Raw genomic sequence first — 24,228 nt, 5'->3', positions numbered from 1 at the left:
CTCAGGCCAACCGAAGCTTGTCAGTGGATTTGGTAGATGGAAACTGAAAGAAGCCCGACGTAGATATATATAATTAATAAATTCAAAATAGGATAAAAATAGGATATATATATATATATATATATATGTGTGTGTGTATGTGTATATATATGTATGTATGTGTGTGTGTATGTATGTATTTGTGTTTGTCCTCCCACCATCGCTTGACAACCAGTGTTGGTATGTTTATGTCCCTGTGACTTAGCAGTTTGGCAAAAGAGACCAATAGAATAAGTTCTAGGCTTATAAAGAATAAGTCCTGGAGTCGGTTTGTTTGACTAAAGGTGGTGCTCCAACATGGCCACAGTTAAAATGACGAAAACAAGTCAAAGAATAAAAGAATAGTAATTACTGGTATAGAGTTTGCCCCCACCTTTGGCTCAGTTTACCTATCACTTGTTATGTTCTGTGTTATATTCTATTTAATTAACCCACAGGTATTGTGTTTAAACAACAACAGGGTGGAGTGTATTGTATCCCCTTCACCCAAATTCAATCCAAATAAAAATAAACAAAAGACTGACAGTACTGAAGATACTTATGGAAATCTCTCATGTAGTTCTGAAGAAGAAAGTACATATCTGAAGAAATTAGAAATTTTACATCTTGGGTGAGCTTTCTTTGATAATTTATCACTCTTTCTCACTCTCTCATGCATACATATATCATCATGAACATCATTTTAACATTCACTTTACCATGCTTACATGTGTTGAGCAGAATTTGTTGAGGTTGATTTTCTACGGCTGGATACCCCTCCTGCTGCCAACCTTCACCTGTTTTTAAACAAGGTAATATTTCCTCTTGGCAAGACATGATTTTCAAGATTGGAAAGGAACAACAGCAAAAGTATGATGGTGATGCTCATTAACAATCACCACATGATATTTGCCTTGAAAGTTACTTTTTATAAAATGGAACAGCCCTGCTTTACCAATGGACTGTGGCTAAACAAAAGTCAAAAATGAGTTTTAACAAATTAAGGATCATTAGGGAAAATAAAACTATGCAAAAAATTATAGTGACTGGAGAATGGATTTCTTTTGTTTTTTTTTTACACTTTATATTTATATATTGGACAACAGTGGAAGCGCAATGGCCCAGTGGTTAGAGCAGCAGACTCGCGGTCATAGGATCGCAGTTTCGATTCTCAGACCGGGCGTTGTGAGTGTTTATTGAGCGAAAACACCTAAAGCTCCACGAGGCTCCGGCAGGGGATGGTGGCAAACCCTGCTGTACTCTTTCACCACAACTTTCTCTCACTCTTACTTCCTGTTTCTGTTGTGCCTGTAATTCAAAGGGTCAGCCTTGTCACACTGTGTCACGCTGAATATCCCCAAGAACTATGTTAAGGGTACACGTGTCAGTGGAGTGCTCAGCCACTTGCACGTTAATTTCACGAGCAGGCTGTTCCGTTGATCGAATCAACTGGAACCCTCGACGTCGTAGGCGACGGAGTGCCAACAATTGGACAACAAGAGCATTTATAACAAGCATATTAGCCACTAGTTATTGTAATCAATTCTGCTTTGCTAAATGTATATCACAGATTTTTCATGGTTACTTATGTACTATGAGTCTGTACGACCAGTGATAATTTAATGTAATCTAATTGCTGGGAATCAACCTTCTTATTGGTTCTGGGACGTGATTGTTGCTTATTTGAATTAAAACTGTGAATTACGCTGTGTAACAATTTATTTTTCTTTGGTCAGTAAGTGTTATTTCCTGTTTGTTTCTAACTAGAAATCAAAGGAAATGACAACTATTCTCTTCCAGCTTTGCTTTTGTAACCTGAACATCAATATTTTGAAACTGACCTACTCTCCATTACATTTCAGACAGAGTCAGTGATGAGATGCTGAAGCAGAAATATCATTATTACAAATATTCTCTTCAGTACCATAGATTTGCTTGTCAGTTGCTTGACTTTAACCACTTGAGCATGTCCCTTAGTGGCTGACAATATGTGCATCTCTGATCATGAGCAGGAGTAGTGGGGGAGCACCATAGCCATATGTTGAGAGGGATTCTTTGGGGTTTGAATAAATGTAACAAAAGCAAAGTTTGAAGGAAATATTAGCCATTTTTCATACTTTTTAGGGGTAAGCAAATAGGAAATAACAGTTGTTACCCAAGGACAAGAATCGTGTTACATCGTGTTATGAATCTACAAAACCAGATTTTGTCTCTTTTACATCTAAGCACTGAACAAGCTGATTGGTTGGTTAACTGTGAATAAATATGTCGCTTTCATATTTTAGCAGTGTCCATTGCCGTTAGCTTTCTCAAGCCAATTCCAGATACCTGAGATCAATACAATTGATGTTCAGCTTGAATTTCATTTCAGCAGGTTGCTGCCTACAAGGAAAACATGGACCGTAATATGTGTTGGTGTGCAGTAGCTTTGAGGCAAAGGATAAAATTTTAGTGGTGTAAGGTTTTGTGAAACAGTAAGCATGTTAAGAGCACCAGAGGAGGGCAAATAAACTTGGGCATAGATCGTCTTAGAAAGGTTTAGATGATGGATAAGGTTTATCCAGTGCAGATTAAGATATCTTTGAAAAACCAACAGAAGTCAATTACAATATGATTCATTCAAACACAAATCTTGAGTAATGTGGCAGTACTCACCTAAACCCATTACTTTACTTACTATTTCACCACAGGTACAATGAGATAAAAAGTTTGGCCCAGCTGCAGCTGTTCCGTCTTCCATCTCTCCGAGCACTTTTCTTACAAGGTCAGTCTTACACTTTTCAGATTTCTCATTTCAAGTGAAAATGCATATATGTATGTGATGCATGTGTACATTTGTGTAGTGGGGAGTGGTGTGTGTGTGTGAGAGAGAGAGAGAGACTGACAGAGTGAGGGAGGGAGTTTACATGTATGTGTATGTATGAATGTATGGGAGAGTATGTGTGTGTCAACATGAGAGGGAGAGAGAGAGAGAAAGTGTATGTATGTGTGCATGTGTTAGTGTGCACATGTGTGTGTGTATTTTGATTGCCCTGTGGATAAATATCAAATATTGTGGAATAACACAATGTCAAGGTAAAGTAAACAGCTCCGCTCAACTTTGCAGCTAATTAGCTATTGCTAAAAATAACTTGTTAATTATTGAGTCTCTTAAATCCGTAATATATGACCATTTTGAAAATCCCTGTTTTTTTTATGCTATTCTTGCACAAAAACAAAAAAAAAAACACAGGTAACGAGATTATGAAAGTTGATGGCATTGAACAGTTAACGAACCTCTCTGAGTTAATTCTGGATGCTAACAAAATTCGAACATTGAGTCCACAGTCCTTCTCTGGTCAACTGAATCTTCTGGAGCTGCACTTGGAAGAAAATCGTCTGGTCAGTCTGGCTGCATTGGGCCAACTGACCAAGTTGCAACGCCTCTATGTCGGCAGTAATAAAATACAGGTAACTAGTAGTCCTTTTCTTCTCCTCCTCCTTCTTCTTCTGTTTCTTTCCCAGCTGGGATAATTTTTTTTATACATTTAATCATCATGATTGTCTAATGTCCGTTTTCCATGCTGGCATAAGTTGGATGGTTTGACAGGAACTGGTCAGCTGGTGGGATGGGTCCAGACTCCAGTTGTCTGTGGTTTCTACAGCTGGATGCCCTTCCTATAATGCCAACCACTTTACAGAGTATACTAGGTGCTTTTTATGTGTCATGGGCACAAGTGTATTTATGCAGCACCGGTACAAGTGCAATTTATGTGGCATCAGCCCCTGTATGGATGATAATGATTTTACTTAGCTTGATGCGTCTTCCCAAGTATCACAAATTGCCACAACTCCTGGTCCCTTGTCATTTCCTCAGTGAAATCCAGTGTCAAAGGATCCTTTCCCACCACTTCATCCTATATCTTTCTGGGTCTATCCCTTCCACATGTTCCCCTCCACCATTAGAGCTCAGCTGTCCTTATCCATACACATCACATGACCAAACCAGCACAGTCTTCTCCCTTGCACACAATCCTCTTATACCCAGTCTTCTTAAATTATTTACACTCTGTCATATGTTCACACTGACATTACCCATCCAGCAGAGCATGCTAGCTTCATTTCTTCCAAGCCTTCGCAACTTCTCTATAGTCAAAGCCCATTTTTCACTGTCATGTAGCATAGCTGTATATGCACAGGCATCATACAATCTATCTTTCACTTTGAGGGAGAGGCCCTTTGTTACCAACAAAGGTAGAAGCTCTCTGAACTTTACCCAGTCTGTTCTTATTCTAGCAGCTAAAACTTCCAGAACTTCTTCCACTGCTAACTTGGTCACCTAGGTAACAGAAGCTATCTTCTAATAATCTCCCCAAGCATTTGAGGGAGTCTGTTACCTGTACATTTTTAGTGCTTATTGTACCTTCACATTTGCCACACACAAAGACTATTTTCTCCATTAACCTTCTTGTGATACCACTGCACCTCTTATATGTCCAAAGTTTGCACTGGGTACAACATATGGAGTTTCTACCAACACCCTTCTTACAAATCAAGCAGGGACATCTCCCTAAAGTGACTTGTGATTTGTCTGCTTTCCTACATGGACTTTAGTTTTTGCTAAATTAACTCTAAGGCCCTTAGATTCCAGACTTTGCTTCCACATCTGAAACTTCTTCTCTAGGTCAGATAGTGATTCAGCTATAAGAACAAGGTCATTAGTGTAGAGAAGCTCCCAGGAACAGCAAGTCTTGAATTCCTCTGTTAAGGCCTGGATGACTAAGATAAACAAGAGGGGCTGAGAACTGATCGTTGGTGAACTCCTACCTGTACACTGAATTCATATTCCCTCATTTTTAAGAAGGTGAGGGGAATGAAAAAGGTCGGGTTTTTTTTACGAAAGCATATAAGATCAACTGAATAAAACCCATCAGTACCCCCAGCATATGACTGATATTGTTTTATCTATGTATTTTTATCAATGCTGCTGGTGTGAATAGTAAAATCAACTTTGGTAAGATTTGAACTCAGAATATAAGCACATTGAACTAAGTACCACAAAATACTCTCCTATGGATGTCTTTCATTGTTCAAAATGATTCATATTTATATAAGTACCAGCATGGCTGTTTGGCTAAGAAGTTTGTTTCACAACCATGTGGTTTCAGGTTCAATCCTACTGAACATCCTCTTAAATAAGTGTCTTCTATTATAGCCCCTGGTCAACCAATAGTGTGTGAATTAATTTGGTGCATGGAAACTGTAGGAAGCCATTCATGTCTGTGTGTTCACAAGTATTGACATCGTATAGCTTTGCATGAGTGAAACAGGAAATATCATATTGTCAACATTTATTGATGATGCTATGACAGGTTTCTCTGTGCTTTCAAAGGTTAGCAGAATTAAAACTCTCTTCTTCCTCGTTGCTCTGCTTTTGCAAATTCTCATGGCTCTCTGTTACCATCCAATTCCATTATTATGAATTTTTCATTAGCTGATTACACAACCATGGACACCACTCCTATGGTTGCATTACAGTTACTCTCTTGATAGAGCTTGGTGAGTCTGACTATTGATCTTCAGGGATTCCTCCACTTAACATCAATGTAAGAAGCACTGTTGGCTCAGTTGATCTCTTCTGCAACCTCTTCACAATCTGCCATGCTGTGGTCCCATGACTTTGCCTGGTAAGGTGACTGAATGGATGTTACTCATTGCCAAAAGCAACTTGTAACTATGCAGAGCACAGTCTTCACTCTGTGAGGTATTTTCAAAATACCTGCATACCATAAAAAAAAACTCCCTTAAATGTAAGAGATGGAAAGGGCAAAAGCATCCAACTGTAAAAATTTACTTCAACTAAATACCTATCCAACTCATGCTAGCATGGAAAAATGGACATTAAATGAACAGGTGTGGTTGTGTAGTAAGAAGCTTGCTTCTCAACCACATGGTTCTGGGTTCTAGGCAAATGTCTTCTACTGTAGCCTCTGGCCAACCAAAGTTTTGTGGGTGGATTTAGCAGACAGAAAGAAGCCCATCTCAGTCTTATGCTTCCCTCTCCCAATCAACAACTGAAATTTCTGACTGTGTCAGAGCAATTCTGAGGCAGTTTAATGTTTAATGTTTCTCTCTTCTACACCATCCTGTATATTATATAGGTTAAACAAATACAAATTAGATTAAATTAATTCTCTTATGTTTTGTGTTAGAGTAGGACAGTAAGGTTTTTCATATGCTTCTACGTTTATATGATAATATATAGCTTGAAATGTTAATCTATTATTTTATATGGTTTAGGGTATATTAATAATAATAATTATAGTAAATGTTCTAAATCTTAATGTAAGTTATACACAGTATCCATCTTTCAAAAACGTTATGCCTTCCCCCACTCCCACTGTTTACTTATAAATGTACATGACTTTGAATGCATGTGGCTGTCAGCTTACCATATAAGTGTCACTATGTACTTATGTGAAGCTCATTATGTATATATGTTAGTCTGGGTGTATGTGTTTATGAGTATATATTTTTATTTATTTATGCGTTTCAGCCAAGCATATGATTGTGAGTATATATGCATATATTTACATCTATGTGTATATTGTGTGAACTAAATTTTCATATGTGTGTATGTATATCAGGATATATAGCTGTATATATGTCTATATCTTAGTTTATGTGGACTACATGTTCATAGGTGTGGGTGTGGATATATGGATATGTATATATATGTGTGGATGTATGGGTGTGTGAGTTTGTATATATGAATAGGTGAGATTCATAACATATTGTGTAGTGTTTGTATATGTAGACATTATCATCATCGTTGTCGTTTAACGTCCACTTTCCATGCTAGCATGGGTTGGATGGTTTGACTGAGGGCTGGCAAGCCAGGAGGCTGCACCAGGCTCCAATCTGATTTGGCAAAGTTTCTACAGCTGGATGCCCTTCCTGACACCAACCACTCTGAGAGTGTAGTGGGTGCTTTTTACGTTCCACCAGCATGAGGGCCAGTCAGGCGATACTGGCATTGGCCATTCTTGAACGGTGCTTTTTACGTGCCACCTGCACAGGAGCCAGTCAGGCAGCATTGGCAATGACCATGCTCAATTGGTGCTTTCTATGTGCCACTAGCACAGGAGCCAGTCAGGCAGTACTGGCAATGATCACACTCGAATGGTGCATTTTATGTGCCACTAGTATGGGACCAGTCAGGCAGAACTGGCATCTACCATCAGCATTCATTGTTTTTAAATAATCTCTCTCTCTCTCACTCTCTCTCTCTCTCTCTCTCTCTAAAACCATGTACCTCCTCTATGGCAAGACACCTATTTCTCTGTTACATACTAACTTTTCATCATTTGATACTGGATCACCTCCTCTTATGCCCCCCGTTGTGGCAGGACACTTACTTCTGTCTCTTTGTCACACTCTAACTTTCATCCTCTGGCACAAATACCCTACCCCTCTCATAATTCTTTGTCTTGTGAGTTACTTGGTTACCCTGCCAGGGCTGGTGTGCCATGTTAAAAGCACCTTGTCAAAGGTATTCCAGTTATAACCACTCTCTCTTCTCTCAAGCATTGCATACTTAGGATTACATTATCCAATGTGTCCTGTCCTTTTCAAAACTTTAGGGCCCATTCTAGTATAGAAAGACAACAGTAAGAGAGGTTGGGAAAATGAAAGAGGAGAATGAAATATTGTATTTGAATAAAAACAGGGGACACCAAGCCAAGTTAAGATAAGTTAATAGAAATGAATATAAGACAGGAGAAAATGAAAAAGTAACAATTGAGAAAATGAAAACAAAAAAAAAGTGAAAAGATGAGACAGTGTTAAAGGGTGAGAGTTTTTAATAGATTACATAAACCTCAAAATACTTGAAGAGTAAGTTTTGGGGACAATGCAGAAAATACCAAAAGGTTTCAAAAATTCCAAAATTCTTAGAGAATTCTCCACAAATGTTGGAAATTTTTTATTTAAATCTTCAGTCATGAAGTTATAGTGTGCTAGCCACTTGATATTTTCACATTTGATTCCCAATTATAATAATTTTTATATTTTATGTCTAATTATTTCTTTGCATAATAGTGCTCACTTGCTTAGTAAATATTGCTTTCATTATTTCATCACAGTCATCTCTCCTTTTTAAACAAACATCACGGTAGTCCAACAACAGAGGGAGAAGCCGTTTGTCAAATTTTACCTTCCCTTCAAAGCAACATAGCGATTTCAATTCAGCAGCTCATCTGTAAGCTTTGCAGTGTGTGTGTGAGAGAGAGAGGGTGGGAGAGAACATTGCAAACAATGAGTGAAATAAACATGAAATGAAAAAAATCATATAAATTAAAGTGCATTACTACAGATGTATATGCCCCCAACTTTCTAGCCTCAAAATGTCCAGAAAACGAATACTTCTTCACAAAACTTTCTACAAATACCGCTTAGATGTTGTGACATTAGAGTATATAGGGATTTATGAGAAAGAATTTTTTAGAGGGGTGTAGAGAGAAGTTTTAGAAAATTCACACGATCTGACTTTTTTCCCCTCATTGCTTTCAGGAAGATGGGTATCTTTTAATGAAAATTTATACAAATCCTTTTCAAATGGCATAGATTATGATTATAAAGAAATTTGTGAGGAAAATTTTTTCAGGGATTTCCTCCCCTTTTTTTAAACCACAGCCTTCGAAATGATGGGGTTGTGGAGAGGGCATCTTTGTATGAAAAATGTTTTGAAAACTATTTTTTTACACCCCCTCCCTCATCATCTCACTCTAGACTTACTTTGGCCAATTTTTTTTGGTGCTTCAAAACTATGGGAAGAGCATTTCGGTACAAAATTTTTTTTTTAATTGTTAATATTTCAGAAGGAAAAGTGAGTGATTTAAGGGCGATTTGGCTGTTGTTTCTAGCACATCCAAAGACATCCCTCCTTGTTTCTTTATCACTTTCGCATGTATTGATGTTTTTTAATATCTTCCCCCCCCCCCCCCATAAATGCATTTATATGCTATAAAAAAGAGAATTTGAGAAATTACGAATGCTTTGTAACCCCACTCCTTGCCCCCGATTGTCTTTGTTTAGAAATTAAAATATTGGAGAGCCTGAGAAGGTCATTGCTGGCATTTATCCAGTGATTTAAAAAAATTATGGAGATGTACTTGCACAGCAAGTGACTTGATCTGAGATTGTGTGCTGAAACAAAAACAATTGCAGCATAGAAGATGTTTGTAAGCCATTCAAGAACACACAAAAACCCTTAGTTTCATGGCACTACTTAAATACAGAGGTCCCGATGCATCTACGTAACAATATGAAGGGAAGGGTTAGTTTTAGTGTAAGTTCATACATTCAAAATGTTTTGTACATGACACTTGTATTAAAGTTGTACCAATTTCACTTCAACATTAAAATTTCATTTGTGTCAAAATATTTTCTTCGCTTTGAAACCACAACCTGTTCACTGACAAAACTTCACAAAAGTGATGCAGCACAAAGTTTTGTCACACACACACACACACACACACATTCATTGCCTTTCATTTGTGTGTATGTGTATCTGTGTGTGTGCATGAGTGTGTCTTGTTGTGTGTTACTGTTGAAGTCGCTCGTGCAATTTGTTTGTGTATTTATTGGCTTAGTGGTACAGTGTTTGGAAACTGTGAATAAGGTGCAAGTTTCGAGTACTTGTCGGTAACTATTTTTTCTCCTGGTCTTCTAATAGTAATTGCCCAACTTTCTAGGCTCTTCTCACAGCTACCCCACATTCAAAAATTATACGGGTATTTAAAAAAAATTTTCAATCAATAGTAGAATAAACAGTCGGTCTTCCAAATAGCAAATGAAGACTTAAAAGAGAAAATGAGAGACTTTGCAAATGAAAATGGAACACTTTGCAGTGAATGCAATGAATATTTAAATCTGTGAGAAATCAGAGTTAAAATAATTCAATAAACTTGAGAAATCGAAATTATAGGAAATTTCTTAGAACATAAATTTATAAAAATGTTTCCAGATGGTTAATCCTTTAATAATTGCTTTCTTTTACTACTTTTAGTAATTGTTACTTACCTAATTAATAAGTAGCTTTCTCCATTATAGTATAGATCAGTGGTTCCCAAACTATGAGTCGCGACCCACTGATGGGTCACAAAAAGTTATAAAATTACGCATTAGCTTTGATTAACTGCTGTCTATCGAGATAGTTCAAGACTCATGTTTTCAATACCAGACTGGTTGTTTTATCAAGCAGTAGGCTTTTTTCACGAACTTAACAAATCAGAGGTGGTCATTTTCTCAAGTTATTTATTCATACGTAATTGTAAAAAGGAAAAGTCTGTTTTTACCTATTTATAGAGAACTTTAACTAGGCGCCGTACAACACTGATCTAGCCAATAACAGTTACTACTTCGAGGTTTTGTATTAGAGTTAATACCTGCCCATAGGGTATGGAGACGTTGAAATAGTTATAAAAAAACGCCTCAATGAAAATGTAATCTGAAATAAATTTGTTTCTTTCATTAATGTTTTTACCCAGTAGAGTTAAGTGGGTCGCCATAAACTGGTGTCATAAATAGTGAGTCGCGTCTCTAAAAAGTTTGGGAATCACGGGTATAGATATCTCCATTTTCTTACTTTCTTTTGAGTGATTATAAAACATGATTTATATATAAATCTATTGTTTTATGAATATTATTATTCACAACAAATATTAGGTACTGAACCAGTAATTCATTGAATGATACCATCCCTTAATGAGGTTAATTTAACCACTAATTGAATGTGTGCATGTATATGTATATATATATATATATATATATATATATATATATGTGTGTGTGTGTGTGTGTGTGTGTGTGTGTGTGTACATACATGCACACACATATACTTTGTTTCTTTCCTTTTTATTTTCAGGAAGTTCAAGAATTGGAACATCTGAAATCCTTAGAATCCTTAACAGAAATCTCACTTGCTAATAACTCTGTGAGTATTAGAAATTAAATGATGTTATAAATTTATATATGATTTACATACGTACACACATCTATGTTTATGCATGCATGCATACACATAATTACATATGTAATTATGTAAGCACACGTGTATATATGTATGTACATATGCACACATACATGATGGTATGCGCATGTATATATGACCAACTTACGTATTATGTAATATATGACCAACACATATGCATGGTGTTTGTGACCAACTTATGTGACTAACATATGTAGCCAATTTCCATGAACAACATATATAACCATTATGTTTAAACATTTGACCAGTTCATATGATTCATACCTATGATCAACTTATATGACAAACATATGATTAATATATACACCTAATGTATGTGACCAATTTATATGATTCATGTCTATGTTAGTCATATATATTATATGATTCACGTGAAAAAACATTCGAGCAAGGTCGTTACCAGTGCCGCTGGACTGGCTCCTGTGCAGGTGGCACGTGAAAAACACCATTTGAGCATGGCTGTTGCCAGTACCACCTGACTGGCCCTCGTGCCGGTGGCACGTAAAAGCACCTACTACACTCTCGGAGTGGTTGGCATTAGGAAGGGCATCCAGCTGTAGAAATTCTGCCAGATCAGATTGGACCCTGGTGCAGCCATCTGGTTCACCAGTCCTCAGTCAAACCATCCAACCCATGCTAGCATGGAAAGTGGACGTTAAACGATGATGATGATGATGTTGTTGATATATGACCTGTTTTTATGACTCATGCATATGATCAACTTATATGACAAACATATGACCAATATATATATAGCTAATGTATGTGACCAACATATATGAGTAACATATACAACTAATTTATATGACCAACATGTATGCCTAACTTTAATTTGTATGAATAACAAATATTGATATTAAAATAGACACAATGCCACAGCTAGAACTTTATTTTATCAACCCTCAAAATTACGAATAACAAAGTTGGCTTCAGTGAGATTTGAACTCAGAAACCCAAGAGGATCTAACTAAATACTACTCTATGTAACTAAATATCTACTGCTCTACCAATGCTGCCAAACTCCAACAAATATAATAAATATGCTACAGCAATTACATTTTCAGTTGACCTGCTAGAAATAGTAGCCAAATCTGCTTCATTTAACACTATCATCTTTAAAAGGAAGTACATGTTGTATAATGTAGTACATGATATGCTTTCCTTGAAAAAAAGAACTGAGAGAATGGTCGTGTATCCTACTAGAATGTCTACATCACCACCACCATCATCATCACCATCTAACATCCATATTCCAAGCTGGTAGGGATTGGACAGTTTGACTAGAACTGGTGAGCTACAGGTCTGCACCAAGCTCTACTATCTACTTTGGCATGGTTTCTTTAGCTGGATGCCTTTCCTAATGTCAACCACTTTATAGAGTGTGCTGAGTGCTTTCTACACAGTACCAGCGCCAGCAAGGTCATTGAATAACTTGCAAGACAAAGACCATTCATCTGAATGGCAGGGAACAGTATTGAGGGAGGTAGGTTTGTGTCAGTCAACGAGAGTTTAAAGTATGATAGAGAGAGAGAAACAAGTGCCTTGCTCTAGAGGAGAAACATGTCCACTCCTGTTTGAAAAGTGAGTGAGAGAAAGTAGTGATGAGGATGTTTTGGGTGCATCCTCTCAAGTTACAGGGAGATGAATATAAGTGAAGAGGATTGGATAGGGTGAGTGAGCAGGTAAATTCACAAGAGTGTGAAAGGCAAGTTGGAAATAATGGAGAGGAGAATGCAGTGGATGGTAAACATGTGTGAAGGGCAAGGGATTAGCAAGATGAGTTGAAAGGGAGACATTTGTAGTGACAACTTATAGCAGACGACTGTTATATGTTCAATGTCCGGAGTTTTATCCACGCATGTGCAGGGACTAGTTCCGGAAGGAATACAGGAAGAGTCTCATGCGCATGCGTAGAGTTCGACACCCAGCTTTGGCGCCTTTTCTCAGTCTCTTCGTTGACTGATCTCCGTCGAGCCAAGACGTCCAACAGAGCTCTCTCACATGTCAGCACCAGAGCTTCACAAATAACCACGGAAATCATTCAGAAGGCGTCTCAGTAACCGGGGGCGACGAGCTACCGAATTCCCTCCAAGCGTGAACTGAATTCCACTGTAAATAAATATTGTTATGGTGTTCAGAATCTGCATTCCGTTGTTTCTTCTAGAAATTTAATGTACGGAAGCGGTGTACACCTAATGGTGTATAACCACTTCCCTACACATTCATCAAGCACAGATTGTGTGCAAGGACAGACAAAAACAAATTGTGTTCAAGATAACTTTGTATTTATACACATTCCTACTTAGCACTGCCACCCTGTAATTTGTTTTCGGTCAGCTGCCTGTTAGGGCTACCAGTCATTGTATGATGACAGGAATATCATAAGAGAGACAATCTCTTCTATCAGCACACAGCACATCCTGTCAGGTTTTTGTGACTGAAGAGGCAATTCACAGTCTGGGTAGGTGGCTTTGCAAACTGATTTTGGTGTATTTATACCATTTGTCTACAGCAAGAAATTTTCTCCATGACGAGACACAGTGAATGGCTTTCTTAAGGATTTGAATATACCCCAAGCATGTGTGAAATGGTGATAACCTTGTATTTAGACATAAACAATTTTCCTTTAGGGATTCATTTTTGTTTGATAACAACAATAATAATAATCATAAACATATAGTTACTGGCACAATATTACACAGTCAGTCTTATATAAGAATACAGCCACTACCATCATAGTTCATCTGTCGTTTTCAACAATGACCAAGGACATCACATGGGAGAAGAAGATGGAGCACAGTGTGTCCTGTACATGCTCAGAAGGCTCTGCCATAGGCTGGGCACTGGTGGTCTCCTGGAAATGAAGGTGAGGAGTTGGCTCTGGACTTGTGTTCCTTATCACATTTTCTTTGTGCCCCTGCAATCCTGTTCTGTTCATAGGGGGTGACTGACACCTCTAACGGTGCAGCTTTGCCAGGCAGGGTCGTCTTACACTTGCATTTTCCAGATGTCAGAGTTGATCTCAAGGCTTTTCAGTGAGGCTTTGAGTGTGTCCTTGAAATGCTTTTTCTGTTCACCTTGCATACGCTTACCTTCTGCTAGTTCACTGTAAAACAATCTCAGGCATTTAAACATGGTGGCCTCCCCACCTGACTTGTGCAATGTGTAACTGTTTGGCACTTAACCACTACAATAACACTATAGACACAAACTCACAACTGCTGCTCTGCTACTACCTCACTAATATAGACACAACAACAATAATTACTACACTTAACACCAAGCTACTACAACAACTACTAGAGACACTACCACAATAACTTCTACAATGACCACAAAACTATTACAACAATAATTACAGCCATTGTCACACTACCACTACTATCTCGCTAAGACAACTACTACTTCCACTACCACTCAACTACAATCAACACTATTCCACTCCAACTACCACTCTGCCACAATAACTACTATAACAATCACTAGAGCCACTACATCACAGCTACAGTCATCACATGACAATTACAGCCACTACAGAAATTACTACCACACTCACAACAGTAACCACTGCCATACTATTACTGTAATCACTTGTTCAATATGTAGCCAGATAGAATCTACACAGGATTTGTTAATGACCATCACAGTAAGTTGATGATTGAGTTAATCAAACTTGAAAGATTTAATATTTATAAGAATCAGCAAAACAAAACCAGTTTTTCTTAATGTTTATGTCATTTTCTGTTTGTCTGTATTTTGACATTAGTTCACATTGATCTCATTTCAAATTTGAAAGAAAACATAAATATGTAACATTTAGTAAGCTATCACCTATATCTTATTTTTAGATCTCTAAAAAGCCACAAATGCGACATATTTTGATTAGCCAATCCCCAATGCTGACTGCCATAAATGGAAATGTCATTACCGAAGAAGATCGCATCAAAGCTGAGGCATATTTCATGGAACGAATTGGACAGGTATTTATAAATGTTGTAATCAATGAAATAAGAAGACATCATCATCATCATCATCATCATTTAACATCCTTCTTCCATGTTGGCATGGGTTGGATGGTTTGACAAAATCCCAAATCCTACTTCAGTGTCTACTTTGTCACAGTTTGCATTGGGTGCTGTTTTTGTGCCACCAGCATTAGTAAGGTTGTCATGCCAGCTTGCACAACCATGAATCCCTAGAAAGAGCAGCTTTATGCTTGGAGATGAGGGGTTAAAGTATGAGTTGAAGCCAGAACAGAACAAGTTTCTTGCTGTAGAGGAGCTATATGGCTACTAACATTTTTGAAGAGATAAAAATAGTGGTGACGTGGAGTCTGTGTGAACCCTTAAGATACAAGATCAGTAGAAGTGAACAGGGGCAAAAGAACTAGAGGTGCAGAGTGGGTAAAGGTTGCAAGAGTGTATAAGAGAGGGAGAGATTGGGAATGGGTGAGGCAACGAATATAAGAGCAAGTGTTGCATGGATGATAAGTAAGAGATGTAAGGAAGAGTAGGTGACAACAGCAGAGATCGAGTAGGGTTGAAGTGTGGATGTAGTGAATAGTAGATAAGGGGTGTCTGGGGCTGACCAGTGAGGATAAGGGTGAAAAGTGTTGTTGTTGTTGGCACTCCGTCGCTTACAACTTCGATCAACGGAACAGCCTGCTCGTGAGATTAACGTGCAAGTGGCTGAGCACTCCACAGACACGTGTACCCTTAATGTAGTTCTCAGGGATATTCAGCGTGACACAGTGTGACAAGGCTGACCCTTTGAATTACAGGCACAACAGAAACAGGAAGAAAGAGGGATGAAAAAGTTGTGGTGAAAGAGTACAGCAGGGTTCGCCACCATCCCCTGCCAGAGCCTCGTGGAGCTTTAGGTGTTTTCGCTCAAATAAACACTCACAATGCCCAGTCTGGGAATCGAAACCGTGATCCTATGACCGCAAGTCCGCTGCCCTAGCCACTGGGCCATTGCGCCTCCACTCAAGGGTGAAAAGTAACTGAATAGTAATGATGATACAGCTGACAGGGGCAGGATGAGAGATAATGATGATGATGATGATATGTGGTTGAATAGGTTGCAAACATAGGTGGGGGTAGAGAGCAGCAGATGTGGTGTTTGAGGAAAATGAGAGATGTAATGGTGGTGCACTAGGAGCAGCACTATACAAGGCAGTGAAAGAATAGAAAAAAACCAAAGGAAGTGTGTATTTGTGTGTGTACCCTGCAAGCATGGATGAGTGGTAAAGAAGTTTGCTTTACAGTTGCATGGTATCTTGGACAAGTTCCTTCTACCACAGTCTCAGATTCAATCCCCCAGATTTGAGGGCAAAATTAGGGAAATGGAAGCTGCCAGAGGATTACATGAAGGATACGTATGTCTATGGAATACCCAGCTACTTTACCCTACAATTCAATGTGTTGACAATTCAGCCAATTAAACAGCTGAAATATTTCAGTTCTATATTTAAGAGATGAGGAATTATTTATATTATTTGCAATTGACAGACATTTGTCCTCATTTTGTTTGTTGTTAACACGTTTATGCCCACGGGCATATGGCATAGTGGTTAAGAGCGCAGGCTACTAACCCCAAGATTCCAAGTTCGATTCCAGGCAGTGACCTGAATAATGATGATAATAATAAGAATAAGAATAATAATAATAATAACAACATCGAAAACTACCTTAGGAATGAGAACCCAGGTTCGAAATTTCCCCAAAACACCTGATGAAGGCTGGAGGGTATATCAACCGAAACGTTGTGTTAACAACAAACAAGATGAGGACAAATATCCGTCAAATGTAAATAATATAAATAGCTGGAATATTTGCTGCTAAAACAGCCAAAAGATGATCTGCTCATCTTTGCCTTTGTTAACCAGAGAACAATAGATGGTTTAAGGGTACTCCTGCACTGCTTACAATCTAATATCAGTTGCAAATGAGGATTGATAGATAGGGGAGTTAATCAATAAAACAAGACACTAATTAAGTATCTCACTCTTGTAAGTTCAATCAAAACCCAAATTTATACTAACTTCCTGTAGCACCATAGAATAAATGCTGACCATGTATTGAGATCAATATAATTGATTGTATCCCTCAATTATATTGATCATATACACTCAATATAATAATTTCTTTGTCATGAGTCCAATGAAAAAGATATTCAATTAATAGATGAGATGGATTTTTAAAAATTCTATTCTTTCCTTTGACATTTTAGTCCTGGGAAGAGAAACTGTACCCATTGTCCATGCCCTCTGCAGACCTTTCCACACTGTTGAAATCAATGCAGTTGATATTCAGTTTGAATTTCCACTTGGTTGATGCCTGCAAGGAAAATATAGGCATCTACTGAGGTAGAATCATATGTCCACAGTTGTCCTAATGTGTCAGGAAAACAAAATGGAAAACAGGCTGCCTTTTCCAATATAGCATATCAATCAGTTCTAGAGAATTCTTGATTCTTGAAACTATCTCTCCTCTTATTCAGACTTGGTTGCAACTGCCACCTGGTGTTTATTTACTATTTCTCAGAGCAAAGATAATTTCAATAAATTAAGAATTTATGTTGTATATTTAGTATACTGGGAGACATTGCCAGTTTAAGATAATCTCAACAGGCTGACTGCATATCCATCAGATAACCTGATGAAAGTGCTTTCAGCTGGGTTTGTCCAAGATATGCACAGAGTAATGAAATTCAAACCACTGATCACTGAATTATTTTTCTTAACTCATTTTTGTTTTAATTACAGGAGTGGCTGTGTGGTTGGTAGCTTGCTTACCAACCACATGGTTCTGGGTTCAGTCCCACTACATGGCACCTTCGGCAAGTGTCTTCTACTATAGCCTCAGGCTGACCAAAGCCTTGTGAGTGGATTTGATAGACAGAAACCCGTCGTATATATGTATATATGTATGTGTGTGTTTGTGTTTGTCCCCGCAACATTGCTTGACAACTGATGCTGGTGTGTTTACGTCCCTGTAACTTAGCGGTTCAGCAAGACAGACTGATAAAATAAGTACTAGGCTTACAAAGAATAAGTCCTGGGGTCGATTTGCTCGACTAAAGGCGGTGCTCCAGCATGGCCAGTCAAATGACTGAAACAAGTAAATGAGTAACATGGAGTTGGTTACGTAGTTCCAAAGAGCTTGCAGTTCCAGATAAAGTTAAAGAGAGCAAAGAATAAAAAATATTAAGTGGAGTGTTTTGTGTCATAGGATGAAGAGTTAAGAGTAGTAAGTGTGATACGAGAGCATGAAATGGATGCATCAGGTGGGCTTGAGTTTTGGACTTTGGACTCTGGCTTTAAGCTTTGAGGTTTGAGCTTCAGGCTCAGTAAGTAAATGGGGCATCATTGATTGATGATAAATTTCTTACCCTTGCTTCTTCCAGTGCAATTCCCTAATTTCAAGTCAAACCAATGTGTCAGAGAACATTTTACCAATGATAACACCCAGCACTATGCAACTCAACTGTACTAGCAGTAAGCAATCAATCCCGCACATCACTGTGTCAATAGGGACCAATTTCAATGATATAACACAGACAGAGAATCAAGAAAAACGTAAGAGAATTGTTTTTATCATTTGGAGTGTTTCTATCAGCCATTTTAACCTTCATATGCTTGTTAAGCTTTCAATCATTCTTCAGTCACAAGTCAAGTTCTGATCAGACAGATCTATGATCAAGGGCATTCTAACCATGGCCACACCATCTTTTCAGACATAGAGTATCTCAAACTATATGACCCAAAATAGGCTTCTGACCAATTTTTTAAAAAAGAGAAAGAAAAGCACTACTAAGAATAGGATTTGAGAGAGTTTTGATTATCATTTCAGAATTTTTTCAGTTTTACCCCACATAGTACATATCTTGAAATTCCTCTTTTCATTGGCTGTTTTCACATGACCATATGTAGACTGCTATCTTTTCATTGATATGACTCGTCATTATTTTGATATCCACTTTTCTATGTTTGCATGGGTCAGACAGAATTCATTGAAGCAAAATTTATATGGCCAGATGCTCATCCTGTCACCAACCTTCACCTGTCTCTAAACAGGTTCATATTTCCCCAGGGCCAGACATTTTCCCCAGAAGATTGGAAATGAATGACACCGTTTTTATGACATTGATATGTATTTACAACTATTATGTTAAAACAAGGGATACAAACATACACATATTCACACACAATATCATTTTTAACATTCACTTTTTCCAAAGCAGATTTTCTATGGCCATTTGCTCTTCATGATACCTCAATTGTTTCTAAGTAAGATAATATTTTCTTCATGCTGAATATGTTTTCATGGAATATTGGGGATAAAAAAAGGCACTAGTTCAATGAATGTGACATTTGTTTTCAACTGTTACAAAATATCAAGACAAGGAAACATGAGCACACACACATAAACACATGCAGACATATGTGTGTGAGAGAGAGAGAGACAAGCTTCTTTCAGTTTCTTTTACCAAATTCACTTCCACTTGATGGAAGAGGTTGTGTGGTAGACAAGACTGAATGGGCTTGAAAGACACAGACATTTTCCACTTTGGCCAAGCCCACATCAACTTTTTCAAGTTTTACTTGAAAAGGAAAGTAATAGTGAAGAGGGAATTTCTACTTTACTGCAAATTTGTTGAAAGGATGATGAGATAGGTGAGCAAATTCACTCACAAAGCTTCTACTATAGCCCAAGGCCATAGTAGAAGACACTTACCCAAGGTGCTGCATTGTAGAATTGAACCAGAAACCACATGAACTATGCATGTAAATACAGAGTGTAGACTCACCGCCTGCCAAAATCGACTTTGCTTTTCATACTTTCAGGGTCGATAAAATAAGTACCAGTTGAGCACTGGAGTTGATGTAATTGACTTACCTCTTCCCTGAAATTACTGGCCTTGTGTCAAAATTTGAAATTATTATTATTATTATTATTATAATTATATAGCAGTAGTAGTAGTAGTAGCAGCGACTGCAGTAGGATCATCCCGAGTCAAATGTTATTGGACAAGCCTATGGTGCATGTAGATAGTGAGTTGAACAACTAAGTGTGATCTGCAGTTATTTTATTAACTCCAGTTCACCTCCTGATCCAACAGGCACATAATCAAAACTTGTTTCATTAATCCTTTTCTTTGGTGGGGGGGGGGGGCTGTTTCAGACATTTTACAGCATTATACATGTTCTTCCTTTTCTAAAAGAAAACAAAAAAGAACAGCAGAATGTATTTAGAGGAAGATTTGACTGTTACTTTTAGCAGATAGTGTGACCACTTAAAGCAGAGGTGGGGAAATTGTTTAGTGCAGCAGGCAAAAATTTCCAAAGTAAAAGGTTCTTGGGCAGATCACAAGTTCTAAATCTTATATCTGTGTAAATCTTGTATGTATCTATGTATATATACATTAATAAAGATAAGTTTAGCACATTAAATTAATGTGTAACATCTTCATTAACGCTGTCACTGAATTTAGGGCATTTATATTACTTATGAGGTATTCTATGTTCTTCAGCTAATGTAGTTGGTTCTCAAGTGGATGGTACAAACCTAGTAATATATGTTTTATAGAGAAAGCAAGATTTCCATTCAAATGACAATTAGCAGTCGATTTTTCTGTTTGAGTCTATCCATTTTAAATCGTAGTAGAAATGCAACCTATTGAATAAATTTTATAATTGAAAAATTTACTATATATTTTGTACATACCAGTACACCAGCCTGCAGGCGCAGTAAAATGAGCTTGTGGGCACAGGTTTCCCCACCCCTGACTTAAAAGGCTTCTCATTGGCTCTGCTGCTGCTGCTGGTAGTAGTAGGAGGAGGAGGAGGAGGGGAAGCAACAGCAGCTGTTGTTGTTATTGTTGTTTTTGATAACTCAAGTTTATAAAGAATAAAAAGTTTAGAATGGTACAACAATGCACTGTAAAACAAAAAATGGACTATATACCTGTTGTAATTTGGTTATCTATAGTCCAATGATATTTCGGAATTACAATTCCTTCTTCAGATCTTCTTAGATGGAGTCTCTGCTATAAACTGTTTTCCAATGGTTTTCTGTTTTTTCGGAAGCGTCTCAGTAGTGGTCTCACGAAGCTTCTTCCGGAATTCCTCATGAGAAGTGCGTGAGGTCGGCTATGTTTCAATCTTGTGTGTGTTGGTACATCTGTGGCACTGCTTCTAAGTTATGTGTTATACGTGCAGCTTCTCTTTTTTTTTTTTTTTCGCCCTTCTTGATCGAAGTTCACTAACTGTGCCCATTCTGTATTTGTATTTAGAGAAAGGGCATATAGAACTACATTATCCACTGTGTCCATCCCTTTTTAAGACAATAGAATGTGATTTGACAGAAATTAGAGAGCATCTCTAGCATGTTATGTGCCTACTAAAAAGTTTGTTTCTGTTGTCTGTACACCCATCCACAATATAATCCACCTGACTTTCTATTTGTCTTTTTCAGACTAAACTGGACTCACAGTTGTTTGCTTAAAAAAACTGAAACTACTGAAGCAAGCTTGAAAATTTTACTTTCTTTTTGCTGTTTCAAAAGAAACAGCAACCAACTTTTAAGAATATTTTTACCAACCAGCTTTATCAGCAAAAACAAGAAATTGAAAAAAAATTGAAGAACTGAAAACAATTTTCATTTGAGAATTTTATTTTTGTTAATATCTATTAGTATTCATGCCAGAAATCCTGTAATGTATAGACAGGTATCATTAAATTAACAGTATTATGTGCAATTTATAATAACAACATCACAGCTGTAATAAAATGATTTATATATATATAAATGTCTTTTATCTATTACTTATTTCAGCCATTAGACTGCAGCCATGCTGGGGCACCACCTTGAAGAATTTTTTACTGAATGAATCAACCCCAGTATTTTTTTTAAAGTCTGGTATTTATTCTAACAGTCTTTTTTTTTGCCAAACTGCTAAGTTACAGGGACTAAACAAACCAATACCAGTTGTCAAGGGGTGGTGGGAGACTAAAACGAACACAAAGATACAAATACACACACACACGCATGCACATATATGTATTTTCAGTTTCCATCTACCAAATTCACTCACACAGATTTGGTTAGACCAAGGTTATAGTAGAAGACATTTGCCCAAGTTGCCACACAGTGGGACTGAACCCAGAACCATATGGTTGGGAAGCAAGCTTCTTACCTTACAGCCACACCTATGTGTATATATATATATATATATATATATATATATATATATATATATATATATATATATATATATATATATATATATATATATATATATATATATATATATATATATATATATATATATATATATATATATATATAGTTTTAGGGAAAATAACCAATTTTCAAGAACTCATCGATGAAAATCCACTATCACATATAGAAAAATTAATAATTAAAAGCACAATAAATGAGTATAATATAAAGTAAAGTAAATATCATAAGATAAATATAATAAGATAAATATAATAAAAAGATTACACGTGTTTCATAACCAATTTTCAAATAGAAAAGAAATTTAAATCGATTAAAATCAATTGAAATTATCGAAAATAAGTTCTATTCAAAAATATAGCTACTCGTCAGATCGTAAGTAGAACAATAATTAGATATATATCTCAAACTATCACATATAGAAAAATTAACAATTAAAAGCACAATAAATGAGTATAATATCATAAGATAAATATAATAAAATGATTACACGTGTTTCATAGCTAATTTTCAAATAGAAAGGAAATTAAAATCGATTAAAATCAATTGAAATTATCGAAAATAAATTCTATTCAAAAATATAGCTAATCGTCAGATTGTAAGTAGAACAATAATTAGATATATATGTCCCTAATAATATTATTATATATATATATATGTGTGTGTGTGTGTGTGTGCGTGTGTGTATGTATGTATGTATGTGTATGTGTATATATATAGGGAGAATTCACAAAAAAACAAAAGACGAAGACAGGTGGTGTACAAAACAAACAGATGTATTAGTATAATGCTCGGGAATTGAAAAAGTCTTTAACATTTCGAGCCTACGCTCTTCCACAGAAAGGAACATGGAAAGAAATAAGGAGAGGAAAAAATTATGTGTAGTGGTTAGCAATCTATCATGTGTGTGTGTGTATATATATATATATATATATATATATATATATATAAAATATATAGTTTTAGGGAAAATAACCAAGTTTCAAGAACTCATCGATGAAAATCCACTATCACATATAGAAAAATTAACAATTAAAAGCACAATAAATGAGTATAATATCATAAGATAAATATAATAAAATGATTACACGTGTTTCATAGCTAATTTTCAAATAGAAAGGAAATTTAAATCGATTAAAATCAATTGAAATTATCGAAAATAAATTCTATTCAAAAATATAGCTAATCGTCAGATCGTAAGTAGAACAATAATTAGATATATATATCTCAACCAACAATAAGTACCAAATGAATTAATATGAAATACTTATTTTATAAAGATAGAAAAATTATTAAAAATATCAAAATATCAAAATAATAACCATTCAATAATCCTCCCTTCATCCATTATAATAACATGTATATTATATACAAAAAATATCTTACATAGATTATCATTGTTTTAAATTATCTTTGTTTTAAATACAATTTGAACGAAGTTTAAGTTTAAAATAATAATGAAGATAAAATTAATACATATTTAACCGGTGTAATAGTTAAAGCTATACTATTTAAAGCTAAAAACGTTTATTTAATTATCATTAAAAATCAATTGAATAATAGAAAAATACAAGAATATTTATTTCTACAAACGTAAGAATAAAAATATGAATGAAAAAATTATGAATGAAAAAATTAGGAAAGAAAAAAATTATTAAGAATAAAAGATTAAACTTTATATATATATACAAAGTTTTAATTAAAAAAAACCTTTAACGATATTATAAACAATAAAGACTAATTATTAATCAAATATTATCAATCAAAAATAATTGAAAATATATCAACACTATTCAAAATCGAAGTTCTAATATTATGTAGAAATGAAACTATAACTTCTAAACAATTTAGTGTTAAATAAGTTATCTATTAAAAATAATCTATAAAGAACCAAATGAATAATATAAAAAACAAGAATACATATTATTTTCAAAT

At 36.1% G+C, this 24,228-nt stretch overlaps 1 protein-coding gene across 1 annotated transcript in view; it reads left to right on the top strand.

Moving 5' to 3' along the window:
• The window catches only part of LOC106884215 (leucine-rich repeat-containing protein 9), a 122,072-nt gene extending 100,210 nt beyond the window's left edge, over positions 1-21,862 (top strand). Inside the window, exons 27-33 of the mRNA XM_014935467.3 lie at positions 477-649; positions 2,709-2,782; positions 3,251-3,468; positions 10,925-10,993; positions 14,899-15,030; positions 18,458-18,629; positions 21,529-21,862. Coding sequence (XP_014790953.1) covers positions 477-649; positions 2,709-2,782; positions 3,251-3,468; positions 10,925-10,993; positions 14,899-15,030; positions 18,458-18,629; positions 21,529-21,533 — 843 coding nt within the window. The 3' untranslated portion in view covers positions 21,534-21,862. The remainder of the gene's footprint in view (positions 1-476; positions 650-2,708; positions 2,783-3,250; positions 3,469-10,924; positions 10,994-14,898; positions 15,031-18,457; positions 18,630-21,528) is intronic.
• Positions 21,863-24,228: the final 2,366 nt, after the last annotated feature.

The sequence above is a fragment of the Octopus bimaculoides genome, chromosome 9, assembly GCF_046866305.1.
Source record: "Octopus bimaculoides isolate indiv1 chromosome 9, ASM4686630v1, whole genome shotgun sequence".
NCBI classification, from domain to species: Eukaryota; Metazoa; Mollusca; class Cephalopoda; order Octopoda; family Octopodidae; genus Octopus; species Octopus bimaculoides.
This window is presented reverse-complemented; position numbering and strand designations above follow the sequence as displayed.